The 14273-nt window shown below is 38.2% G+C and overlaps 1 protein-coding gene across 1 annotated transcript; it reads right to left on the bottom strand.

Moving 5' to 3' along the window:
• Positions 1-5266: 5266 nt before the first annotated feature.
• On the bottom strand, positions 5267-14100 carry THNSL1 (threonine synthase like 1). Its single transcript, XM_048837862.2, has 2 exons — positions 13910-14100; positions 5267-8974 (listed from the first exon to the last, which is right to left on the bottom strand). Exon 2 carries the CDS (start codon positions 8925-8927, stop codon positions 6708-6710), a length of 2220 nt encoding a protein of 739 aa, XP_048693819.1. The 5' UTR covers positions 8928-8974; positions 13910-14100; the 3' UTR covers positions 5267-6707.
• Positions 14101-14273: the final 173 nt, after the last annotated feature.

Below are 14273 nucleotides of genomic sequence, written 5' to 3'. Positions count from 1 at the left end.
TTGGGCTCACGCTAAGGGACTGTTTAATTGCCGTGTAGACCTGCGGGCTCAGGCTGCAGCCTGAGCTCTGGGACCCTTCCACCTCACAGAGTACTCAAGCCCAGGCTCCAGACCAAGCTCAAACCTCTACACCACAATTAAACAGTCCCTTAACCTGAGCCCGGCGAGCCCAAATCAGCTGGCGTGGGCCAGCCACAAGTTTTTAATTGCAGTGTAGACATACCCTTAGTCACACCTATTGCACTGGGAGCTCATGTTCAGCCAATCATCCACTATGATCCTCAAGTCCAGAGTCACTGCTTCCCAGGATAGAGTCCTGTAAGTATGGTTTATAGTCTTTGTTTCTAGATGTAAGACTATATTTTGCCATACTGAAATGCATAGTTTGCTTGCATCCAGCTTCCCAACAGATCCAGATCATTCTGTATCCGTGACATGTCCTCTGCAGTATTTATAAGCTTCTCATAATTTGATTTTTTAAAATCACTTCAATGGACGGTACTGATGCTTATTTTTAATAATTTTTTAAAGATTTTTATCACTTTCATTTTTCACAGTTGCAGGACATTATTGCAGGGAGGTCAGACAATTATTTAATGACAGTAGATGTTGAGCTTCAAAAAGTTAAACCTTTATAACCATTAAAGCACAAATTGTCATCATCACGTCATAATGTACAAACTAATAAGCTCTCAAGCAGCATTTTCTTATTTTGCCTATCTGTACATTTTGATTACTGTATTACTAAAGGAAATATGTTTTCAGCAGTTTGTGTGTGTATGGTGAAATTGTGTACCAACAAAAATCTAATCCTTCCAAGCCTAATTATGTACCACTCCTCCAATCTGTGTGTCAGCTGCAAACTTTTCAGTCATGATTTTATGTTTTCTTCCAGGTCCTTGACAACAATGTTAAATAGCACAGAGCCCACTAATAACACAGCCATTCAACTCCTGATCTACAATTACATTTTGAGATTGTCATTTAGCCAGTTTTTAATCCTTTTAATGTATGCCATGTTGATTTTGTATTGATTTGGGGGATGGGACTATGCTTGTTTTCATAGCAATACTTTACTTCAAATGGAAGAAATCTAAAGATATTCTAAGTATCAGTGGCACAATTTGAAATTAGAACACTGGGACCACTATTTTCCATGCTAGGTAATTGATTTTATGAAGTGTGGGATACTCTTAAAATGAGAAAAATATATTCCCATTAAAAACACGGGAAATGTTCATTATTTTGCTGTTTAGTTTCATTTTATTAAACATGCTGATATGTAAGCAGCTAATTCATCTATTTAATTATCCTTTGTTTAATGACTTCCCTATGTAACTCTTATTTAAGCCTTGTTTCCTGTGTTACATACGTGTAATCATCATCTTAGCCCCACTCTGGTTCCCACACCTACTGCCTTGTGCCACTCTGCCCAACTACAACAGCCGGAAAGCTGGCTTCACCAGCTCACCGGGAAATGATCTCAGAGTCAGGTTTGGGCTCTACATCACACTCCTCCCAGCTGCTAATATAGAGGACACAGGGGGGAGGAGAGGAGAGAGTGTGTGGTCATAAGTCACCAAGGTCCAGCCATTCACAGCAGCTAGAATGGACCCTAAAGGCCATTGGTAGCTGGGCATAAATTAGAGCAGCCTTTGTGCTGCTATAATTGATGCAAGGGACCACACCAGGCCCAGAATCTGGTGGCCACAAAGGCAGCAAAATGGAAAGGGCTAAGAGGGTAGCATTAAAGTAATACAAGTTAATAAAACAAACAAAAATGATTGGGAGAGGAAAAACCTGTTGTATGATTTCTATTACTTTCTCTGTATGATGTTTTTAGACTCAGATTTTCAGAGCACAACATCCAGCATGCTGCGGTTCCAATCCTGACCAGGGCCCCCAGATGCTACTATAATACAAATAATAATAAAATTCCGTTGAAGTGCCTTGCACACTTTTGACCAATATGGAAAAACATAGCAAAATTTAATCCTTTGCTCTTGGCTGAGGCTCCTAAGACATGTGCTAAAGTTGGTGGCTTTTGTGATGAGTATATCTGTCTACCAGGAACCAGACGGAGACTGGCAACTCATTTCACAAGGCCCATTCAACAGCTGTCAGATTACAATAACTTTTGGTCACTACGGACCTGGGCCAATTTCAGACTGCTGACCTTAAAACAAAATATTTCATATCACCTGCATCATTCATTTCCCATAAGATTGTTTAAGAGCAACAAGTTCCCCCCCACAGATAGTAAATAGATGGGTGGGGAGGTTAAATGGGCATGGATTTGCTCATTATTTTCACATAGATTGTGAACTCCTCAAAGAAGAAACTTTTTATATGTATACAGCACCATATAAATCTATTGTGCAATATAAATATGTTTAGGTACATTCTGCATACTGCTAGTAATTTTTTATATTCTTCCTACAATAGGGTGAGAGATTTCTTTTACTTCAGACACGGATATTCACTACTAGATCATTTAGTATACACCCACTATTCAATAAGTCTGGATAGACTGCTTATGCGGGCCATATATTTCAAATCCTTTTATCACTATGAGAGCTATTCTGAAACCATAGTTTACTTAGTAGATTTCATTTAGTTTTAGAGCATATTGATGAAGGCTTGACAGTAAGACATAGCTGGGACTAAGTTATAAACTGCATCTTATGATTATGCTAGCAAAAGCTGAACTTTAGGTACACTTTTGAAGTATACGGCATGTTTGACAGTGGAAAAAACAGATGTGTCAGGAAAATTTAGAATAGTTGATCTCCCAATATTTGTTGGGGAAAATATATAGTGAATAAGAATAGCTATGTAGACAGTACAGGGAGAGTACAGAATATAGTGTGGTTGAATAATTCTAACACTTACTTATGTTCTTGATGTTCCCGAATAATGCAGAGTGGACATTTTTTGGAAAACTGATTAATGTTCTATTTAGAAACAATTCTGCTAAAATATCACAATTTGTATAATATATACATATCATGATATATGAAAACCTCTGCATTTTCATTACTAGGGACATTCAAATGAAATCAGGACTGCCCCTTAGAAATTCATTTGCTTTTGCTGATCATTCTTTTACTCAAGTCTGGCATCGCAGGTAGTTGTTGATAACAGAAACAGAATGATGACTTAAGATGAGTTATGAGCAACTGGTCAGTTCCTAAGCAACACAGATCATATTTGAATGCAAATAGTCATAGGTAAAAGAAATAATATAAATACAGACAGTATATAAGCAGAACTCTTACAACAATTATCCTTTAAAGTTCTCCATGAGATAGCAGTGGGTCAGCAGAGGCTCATCTACACTCAGAAGTTGTAACAGTTTAACAAAAGATCTGATGCTACACCAGTTTAGGGAAACCAGTGTAACTTTACATGTGGACACTCAGACACTGTAACCCCGGCTCACATCAAATTAACTTCCAACACCACACCTTTATTTAAACCACTGCAACTTGTGTGCAGCCCAGGCCCAAATAGTATTGATATTGTCCACATCACAATGTTGATGTTATGTTTTCCTGCAAATACTCTAAGTGTATCATTTTCCTGCTAAAAGTAAAAACATTATTGCATAGCACTCATAGCGCAACACAGTATAACACTAAATAGGTTTTGGTATACCTTGTGTGAAATGAAAGTGTTAACACATTGGGTTGGTTTTCTTTAAAAAATGAGTGAATTTAATCCTTATAAAAGGTATTGGACAGCTTTAGAAACTAATTATTTAAGGCTATGGCAACACACCGAGGCTTTTAGCGACACAGCTATGCCGCTACAGCCATGCCACTAAAAGGCATGCAGTGTAGCTGCTCTTTGTCAGCAGGAGACTGCTATTTTGTCCTGCCAACAAAAAGCTTCCCCTCTCCCCGAGTGGCAATGGCTTTGTCAGCAGGAAAGCACTCTTACTGACAAAGCACTGTTCACACCAGCGCTTTTCATCGGTAAAACTTTTGTCGTTCGGGACAAAAAACCCTGAACAACAGAAGTTTTGCTGACAAAGTGCCAGTGTAGACAAAGTCTAATAGTTATCTATTGCCAGGACAGGTTTAACACAGCCAGTAGCAGAGGAAAGCTCCCCAGGCATTGCCTTTATATGTCTCTCTATCTTAGCCTTAGAATTCCAAGTCTGAGGCTATGTATTCATTAGAAATGCTGCAGCTGCACTGCTGTAGCACTTCAGTGTAGACACTCACTCCAGCAATGGGAGGGGTTCTCCCATCACTGTAATTAATACACCTGCTTGAGGGGCAGTAACTAAGTCAACAGAAGAATTCTTCACACCCGAGTGACGTAGCTGGATCAGCCTAACTTTTTAATGTATACATAGCCTAAGCATGAGATAATTAAATGTTCAGTTTCTAAATCCATTCAGTTCTTAACCTCTCCCAGCGCCAGCTATGATTGTGTTCATATCACAGGAACTGTCATCTAGGAACCAGACTGAATTTTTCCCCCTCAATAATCAACCAAATTTGAGGTACTTCTGTGAGCTCTGAAATATTGCTGTTAGCCACACCACACTAAATCCTTCTGTATGTTGCACATAAATTTTTCTCTGAGTATAGTTCAGCTGTTGTCTTATTCCCTTATAAATCAACTATACCACTCCTACACAGGCCTTTGACTTTTAGCTTAATCTTGTTTATGTTCTGTTTTCCTTTGCTCTATATTGTTTATTATATCAAGTTTCTCTTCTTAGATACCTTAAACCGTAATGTAAGTGTGTAAGTTTTAATACTCATGAAAGAGACGGCAAACAGGAATGGTCTGAGTTTCAGTGCTGCAACCACCCCACCCTATCCTGAAACATCCCTATTAGCTTATTGCAGTACAGGTTTTGTAATGAGCACATATGGTAAGACAATCACATTTATTGTTACTTGGGACCAAAAGGAAGAATTCAAACTCAGAGCTCCAGAAGTGAAAGGGTTGTCGTGCACTAACATGATGCACCATCAACGCTTTTCAGTAATAAACTCGCACTACCTTTTTCTAAGCCCCAATGATGTACTGCATTAAATGCCAGCAGTTAGCATTTCATCACTTATTTTTGGGCCTCGTTTCTGAAGATAAGAATACAAAGCGTGATTCTAGCATTACTGTGTTAAAAAAATGTATGTGCGATAGAGCTAAAAACAGCAGAAAAAATAACCAGAGATGTCCTGAAAAGCTATTAGAGAATAGCAAAGGGAAGGAAAAGAAAACTACATATTACATATGCACACATAACTTTGTAGTGGATACACCTTTAATATACATGAGAAGCTATTATTTGTAATATTTATCATATAACATATACAAACCATTCCTGTTTCAATCAGCTTATAATGTGCTTGGTAACAGTATATCATGTAGCGGGTACTTAAACTTTACCCCTTTGATTGCCAAATACAATCTACAATTAGTAGATATATGGTAATCTCATCTAAGATAGTTTTGCACTTTGACATCCAGATCTATTATTTTTGATGCAAAAAACCTATTAAACCACTAGTCATTAGCTGATACAGAAAGGATAACTTGACCATGTGACCTAAAATAGATTGCCTTAGCAAGGATGGATAAGGTGCAGTAGCATCCAATTTTAGAAGCTTTTTTTTTTTAAAAGAACATTTGCCTCAATCTTCGGCTAATTGTTTTCTGTGGCTTCTCAGATACACAAAAACCACTCAAAAATCAAGGGGAGAAAATTACAGAGGACATAAAAATAAAAGTAATTTTGAATATCCCCAGAAGCTTGGGGGGGAGGGGGGTGTCCCTGAACACAAACATAAAATTTGAGAAAAAGGATGGGAATTCAACAATTGAATATTTTAATTTACACTTATTCAAGAAGGCTTCTGATATTACTATCTTCTACTATTTGGTAAGATGGTGCAATAAACTTGTGAGCTCAAATAGAAAAGCCTCAGCAGAGGCTAATGGAAGTTGCAAGCACATTCAGGGAAAAAATATGCTTTAAAAGGTGATAATAAAACATACAGGCTCGAGGTTAAGGAAAAATACTGTCCCCTATGGCAAGACAAAAAAAATGTTTTGACACTGAACAAGAATATGTGATTACATAGTCAATACAAAAACAATATATACAGAGAGAGCATATTAAAATATTGTAGGATTGTGTGGATAATAAGATATAGGTAATTTAACTTCAAGGATTCCAGTTTAAATATATCCCAGATGAAGAGAAGATGAAAGCTGTTACTACACCTGAAGGCTTTTGAATGCCCCATGTTAGATTAATGTTTAGCTAAATTTCCAGTGGAAAGTATTCACAGCACATACCACATACACAACAACACAACTGGAGCACTTGTTAGCAGTTTCAGATAGGATGATTCTTTCACCTTAGAAGTGCTCGCTCTCAAGTCAGGATTGAGGCACACTGCCAGGGTTTTGTGGGGAAGCGTGCACTACTGCACTTTTTCTGTAAAAGAGCCCCTCGGTCTCTTGGGCTTTCAAACAAGAACCGTTCACCCGAATTAGAATTCTCACATGCATGCAAAAAATTTTAAAATCAATGTTAAAATGTTTTAGCGGAACATGAAAATGAGAAAGTATACTCAGAATATAAACTTGCCAAAGACCTTGTGTACTATGCATTTATTAAAATATGACTTTTTAGTGAAGAAAATATTTAAATTGATATAATAAACACCAAGTAAATTTACTTAGAAAACTTTCATAAACTTATTTTGTATTACAGTTTCTATATGTGCCATCATGACATTCACATCAGCAGCACAGATCTGATGTTTCTGCTTTTCGTTCTCTTTCAATGTCTTTAACAGGCCCCTATGGACTGGAGGCAAAGGACTGTAAGAACTCAGCAAGTGAAGCTGACTTAAAGGATTCTGTTTTATTTCTGCAATCCTCAAAGCCCGCAGGATAGCAGGTGCAAACTTGGAATAATGAGCTGTAGATGAAATGATAACTGGACATGTTCTATCCTGTAATCGATCTGCAACTACTTTAGCAATAGCCGTGTGCGTGTCCAAAATATACCCTGTAGTACTGTATACAGAGTGGATAGCAGCAAGACAGTCCTCCTCAGAGCACCACCCAGCCACCAAGTCTTGCTGAAGCTTCTCAAGTAGATCTTTCTGCAACTGAAAGTGACATTGCTTTTCCAGCTCACTAAATAATTGTGTCACCAGCTGTCCATCACCACTAGCAATCAGGTGCAAATGTCGTTCAAGGTTGGAAGATTTCAAAATATCTATTGCTGGTGATGAAGTCTGCATTAATCTTCTTCCCCTTAAATCATAAAGACCTGTTCTTATGAAATCGGTCAAAACATTATTTCCATTGGATGCACAAATACATTTTCTGATAGGGATTCCCATCCTTTTTGCATATAATGCAGCTAATATGTTGCCAAAGTTTCCTGTAGGAATACACACATCTATTGGGCTTCCAAAAGTAATAATATCTTGATGAACAAGGTCAAGGTAGGCAGAGGCATGATAAATAACTTGGGGAAGTAGTCGAGCCCAGTTTATAGAATTTGCTGCACTTAAAGCTGTTCCATATTCTACAGTAAGAAAGCCAGAATAATCAGAATTGGTAAATATTTTTTTTATAGCTGTCTGGCAAAAATCAAAATCAGATTTGACTCCCACTGACCACCCATTTTCTCTTTGGCAGCCAATCATCTGTGATTTCTGAATCTGGCTTACTCCATCCTCAGGAAAGAAAGTGACCACAGCAATCCTTTGTTTGTCAGTATCACTAAGACGACTAAAACCATCTAGGACAGCACTCCCTGTGTCTCCAGAAGTAGCTACTAGGACCAAATAATTGCATCTTTTGGGAACACAGTATGCAAATAGATGAGGCATCAACTGTAACGCCAAATCCTTAAATGAGGCTGTTGGTCCATGAAACAACTCAAGGAGAAACTGGTTGCCTGTCAGATACCTAAGAGGGGCAATTTTAGAACAAGTAAAGTTTTCTCCATAAGCAATCTCAACAATTTCTCCCAGCTTGAAAGCAGGTATATCAGCAGGATGTATAAATCTTTCCAATATAACCTGAGCTCTTTCAACGTAAGTTGCTTCTACTAAGCTTTGCCATTCTCCAGCAGTGAATGTTGGAAGCCCCTTCTCAGGAACAAAGAGTCCACCATCAGATGCTAGGCCCTCAACAACAGCTTCAGTGAAATATTTAACAGAGCCTTTTTGCTCACACATTTCAGACCTTATATGTCTGGTTGAAATAAAAGTTTCTGATTCTGAGTCTTGATATCTCTTAACTGCATCAAGTACTTTATCTGCTACAACCTCTGCTGTAAGTCCACCTTCACAAAGAACACGAATATCATACCATTTTTTATAAAATTGCTTCCTAAACTGAAGTATGTCTCTCATAGAAATTCCAGAATCCTGCCCCACAATACGATCCACTTTCATTAATTCCAGCCTATCTATTATGTCTCTTGTGGGTACATCCAGATACACAACAATCCCATTTTTCTTCACATGCTGCATGCTGGCAGCATGCATTGGATTCGACCCAGAAAGGGAAATTACACTTCCAGATGCTGAAAACTTTAACAGGGCTTTTCCTTCCTCTTCTATAAATTGTCGACTACCAACATCCTGCAATTTTTCTGACACACTCATATTCCAGGTTGTTTCAAGGACATCATCATCCACATCTATGACACGACAGCCGAGTTTGTGACCTACTATTCTCCCAACTGTTGTCTTCCCAGCTCCAGGAGGTCCCATCAGGACAATATTCTGGTCTCCAACAAGAGAGAGAGTTGAGAGCCATGACTTCCACAGTTGTACAAATGCAAGAGTTCTTGGAAAAATCAACTTTAGACGTACACTAAAACCAATGTTCTGGGTTAATTTTAGATGCTGATACCGAACAACATGAAACATCTTCTTTCCGCTGCTTTTTCAAGCTAACTTGACAAGTAACTTAAATACTATAAAGAGGAAAAAAAAGTAATTAGTAATTCATAGAAACATACCTAAAAAACCTTCGAGATGTGAAATTAAAAAAATCAGTCCCTTAGAATACAAAGCTAATTATGAGAGTGTCTCTCAGAATGCCACAGGGGTAAATATTTATCAGTGAAAAAATACATCCTGACCTTTTACAGAGTACCATCTCACTTTTAGTGACAAATCTTTCAGCAATGCAAGATTTTAGAAAATAATTTCCCCTCATACTACACCTGCATACAAAATTTAGTTTATTTTTTTTTAAATGTTGAAATTTTGCAGGATTTCTAAAGATGTTACCAGACACCCAAAACTCAATTTCTCAGATCTGATGTCTTTTTGTCGCTGTCCCAAAAGGAAGACGATCTGTAGTACACAACATAGAGGAATGAGTCTCTTTCTGTGTGCCCTATCTCTGTCAGTAGGCTCAGCTAAGGGTTGTACGCTGAACTACTCACAATTAATTGCAAAATGGTAGGTGTTGGATGCACACTCAATATTAACTTTTGAGGCCGATATCCTCAGGATAAATAAGAATAGTTGGCTGTTAAAACCGCCCTCAAAACCTAATGCTATAATGCTGAAATATATACTAACACATGTTTATTATTCCTACTTGTTAGTATATAAATATTCAACAATTGTTTCCTTAATAGCATAGATTTATTTTTAAACACACACAGCCCCTTATTGACAATGAAGGCAGACTAAATGTTTATCTTTACACAACCTAAAAACGTGTTATAAAATATTTGCCCTACATGTAGATGTTTGGGGTTTTGTTTTTTGTTCTTTAAGACAACAAAGTAGGGAATGCTACACAACCCATTTAAACTCATAGTAAACTCATGAACCTGCTGTAGGAATTCTGGCTCTAGCTCATCCAATTCCTTTCTAGGTAGACATGATACTGATCAAACAGTATCTCAAGTATTCCTAGGGTGAAATCATATTTGTTTTTACATTTGATGGAGATTGAACAGAATTAAAGAAAGAAAATAGAGTGAAGTGGATGTCACAGAAGTGACTTTACTCTCAGAATAACCTTGGTGTGAGAGATAAATACTGATAAATCAAGCTGTTCTCAATAGCAGCATCCTATTTTGCTTGTTTTGGGAAATCAGTGCGAGTGTCAACATGAATTGCAGAGCAGAAATTCTGTGTGATGTTTAGGGATAGTCAAAATCTTCACACAAGAGGAAATGATAACCACAAAACTGCACAAAAGCCTTACCGAGCCTCTTTCCATTTTATACATAAAAAAACCTGCTGCTCTGTTACTGTTATTTGCTAATGGATATTAGCTAAAAATTATTATTTAAAATAAACAGGGTTGTCACAGTTTCTTTGGGAAATTAATCTATAATGAATCTAAAAAATAATCATTTACATATTGATGGTTATTAATGACTTTTTAAGGTCATTCCTGCCATGCAAGACAGTGGCCATACTGGGTATTTACAATTGCTATATCATTGATTATGTTTGGGATAGCAACATTAAAACTGCCAAGAATATTTTAAAAAGTAACTACAAAATGACCAGTGTTTATTTTCCAGGCCAAAAATTTAACTAACTTAACTCAGGATCACATTTTTAAAAGTTATCCATAACCTGTACACAGTTACAGTAAAAGCCATGAAAACAAAAAATCCTCAAACCTACATAAAACAAAAATAGCAATAGTTTAAAATTAACTTTTAATTGCTAAAAAACCCACTGTGCTGGCACAGGATAAGTGGGTTCAGCTGTGGTTTTTTGGAAGGTTTTTGCACAGATTTCTTGACTCAAAAGCAAAATTAGACCCCGCTGTTCCTAATAATTAGATTTTAAGGATTTGGTCTGGGTCCAATATTCTGCCTACTTGCTTAATAACATTATATTTAAACACTTCTGAAATCTTCTGGCATTCTAGATTATGCAAAGGCACAAAAATTAGTAGTCTGAAAATTAATGATGATACGATGCTTTACTATTACTAACCAATAATATGGGGAAATAGATATAGTAATAAATTCTAGTCCTGAACAAAGACTTCATGAAGACAGTTAAGATGGTAATAACAAATTACAAAATCAGGAAGCAAACATACTAAAATGCTGTACCTGAAAAAATTAAAAAACTCTAACATTTGAAACTCTAGAAATTCAAAAATAAAATTTACACAAACAAGTTTATTTCTGGTCTTATAACCTATCACAAACTGTGAATCAGCCATTTTGAGGCAATAATAAATATTAAAACTACTTTTCACATTTTAAAATAATTAACAATTAAAAAGCAATACACTGCATGCATACAACTGCCCACTGTCCTTCATACACAACAGGCAAAGTTGCATAGCATACACTGCTGTTTTACAGAATGAGATACTCTGATCTACGCCTAGTATTTGTAGACAGGATGAGGTCTGAGTTGGTATCTGTTGTAGGCAGATGACAACACTACAGACTTCCACAGAGAAATAAAATTAAGTGTAGGGGGTTTATTTTATTTTATTTAAACCCACTATTCGATACAGAGATGAGCAGATGGAAGAGTTTTAAATATGTTGCAGACAGCTGCTTTGACTTTGTGACATATAGTGAATAGTAGACAGTAGTAAATGTTTGGAGATTCATTGTTGTGGATTAGATATAAAAATGTGCATCAGTTACAATGAGCATGGAAGACAGATAACACAAAGAGCCACAGGAATGAGGAGCCTGTAAAACGTATTAGCTCTATAGAATCAAAGAGATCCTTTGTCCTGGTGGCTGTCTCTATCTTGCAGAGTTTATAAGAGCCTAGAGTTCAAATCCTGGGTGGCATTCACTGGCCCTGATGGAGTCAGCTAATTTTATGTACTCACCCAAAGAATACAGCAAAATTCAGCTGGCTCCCAGAGGAAGTCCTCGAGGGTGTAGTGTATCACTCAAAAATTAATCATCCCCATTTTTCAAAAACATGCAAGCCACTAGTCCTCAATGAGAACAAATGAATAAACAACCCAATGTAGAATTCCTAAATACCACATCTGGATGTCTGATTTGAAGTTAATTATTTTAAAAAAGGTTAAGGGATGACTTGATTATAGTCTACAAGAATGTACATGGAGAACAAATATTTGAGAATGATCTCCTCAATCAAAAAAGATATCCAATGGCTAGAAGTGGAAGCTAGACAAATTCACAGGAAACAAGGTGTAACTTTTTATCAGTGATGGTAATTAGCTAGTGGAACAATTTACCAAGGGTCACATGCATTTTCCATCATGGGAAATTTTTAAATCAAGATTAGATGTTTTGCTAAAAGATATGTTTGAGGAATTATTTTGAGGAAGTTCTATGGCCTGTGTTATACAGGAGGTCAGACTAAATAATCATAATGGTCCCTTCTGGCCTTGGAATCTATTGATTGTTTTTCCTCATTTTTTTAGTGCGTAACTTGAGATACTGGTACCTGATTTGCAGAAGTGCTGAACACATAACTGCAACTGAATTCAATGGGAATTCTGCTCTGAGCAAACAAAGTGCTATAGAATGCTAAATACTCTGAAAAAAATCAAGACTTAGATGTCTCAAATTGGGCACTCACTGGTGGAAGACACTTTTGACCTTAATCTCTGCTTGCTTCAGTTCTTCATCTGTAAAATGGGCATAATACCACCATCTTACCTAACCATGGAGTTGTGAAGATAAATTTATCAATGTTTGAGAAGACTCAGGCCCAGATCCTTAAAGGTATTTAAGTGCGTAACTCCCACTGATTTCAATGTGAGTTAGGCACCTAAATACCTTAGGTTTCGGACCTCAGATACTAAACTGAAGAGCACCATAACAAAGCCCATGAAAAAATTAAGAAATATGTTCAGAGCAGGCTATGAAGGGTGTGCAGTATATAAGCCATGGGGTCATACACTGAATGGTCAGAATACAACCAAATATTGAATAGCTACCTATTCAATGAGCACCATTCATCCTGTACATTGAATGAGGCTGGAGTCCCGTGGAAAAAATAATACATGATCATGAAATTAAAGACGATATCACAATGCATACACACAAGAGGGCCGAATTAAGGATGCACAGACAACCTTAATTCTGGCACCTGCTAACTTCTGAATACTTGATGTTGCAACCTTAATTTTCTCTTAACTTAATTTTGTTGTATGTAATTATATATACCACTACAGATTTATGTGATGTTTTACAGTGACACATAAAAGGATGAGGTCCCTGCGCTGAGGAGCTTTTCATATTCTAAAGAAAGATCCATTACAAAATGTCAATAGATGTGGAAGGGAGCTGTAAAGAAAAAAAGAGGGAATGTAACTCAGAACGGTTTTATCATCTCCCCTGAGAAAAAAGCAGAAAATGGATACAACATAGATTCCAGGCTCCACTTAGGGGTAGTTTTGTTTTTCAATATACTACAAGAAACAAACTATGTTTCAGAGGAAAATTAGAGTATATAGACCTAACTTCTTCAACCAGGCCTACCAACATTTTCTCTGTTATTACTATGAAATTGAATTTATAATAAACAATGAGATATTGAGCACTTTCATTTTAGGCCGGATGGGGAGAAAAGGCAGCTGCCCCGCAGCAATGGGGACCTCCCCCTCAGGGGGATGGTGGAGATACAGCTGCCCCCTCACTGCAATGGGGACCTCCCCCTCAGGGGGATGGTGGAGATACAGCTGCCCCCTCACTGCAATGGGGACCCCTCAAGGGGCGGAGGGATACGGCTGACCGCGCGCGGCTATAGGGACCCCTCAAGGGCCGGAGGGATACGGCTGACCCCGCGCGGCCATAGGGACCCCTCAAGGGGCGGAGGGATACGGCTACCTCGTCACTGCAACGCCCTTCGAAGACGGGCAGAACCCCCGTAACTCAGTATAGGTCCTAAAATGAGTCACTGAGAGTCAAACGTACCCGGGAGGGGCCGGGAGGGAGGTTCAGAACCCAGACATTAACCGCACCGCAGGCAGAGCAACGTGAGATTCAACGGCCCATCCTCCCGTGCCAAGTTGGAATTTGGTCCCCCTCGGCACCGCACCAACCAGCTCCGGGGTGCGCATGCGCCTCCCAACGCAGGGCAACAACAGCTCGTGAGCAATCATTTCTCAGCATCCGTCCTACGTCAGCGCTCGTGCGCCTGCGCAGCCACCGGGGCTCTCCCACCCTGCTCAGCATAGTGCGCTTGCGCAGCATCCATCTTCCCATTCTTAGTGTTGAGTACCGTCCCTAACTTGCTGGCGGGCTCAGAGAGACGGAAGTGAGGTCACAAATAGCCCCA

Source organism: Caretta caretta, chromosome 2, assembly GCF_965140235.1.
Source record: "Caretta caretta isolate rCarCar2 chromosome 2, rCarCar1.hap1, whole genome shotgun sequence".
In the NCBI taxonomy this organism is placed as follows: domain Eukaryota; kingdom Metazoa; phylum Chordata; order Testudines; family Cheloniidae; genus Caretta; species Caretta caretta.
Note: the sequence above shows the minus strand (reverse complement) of the source record. Positions and strands in the feature narration are given on the sequence as shown.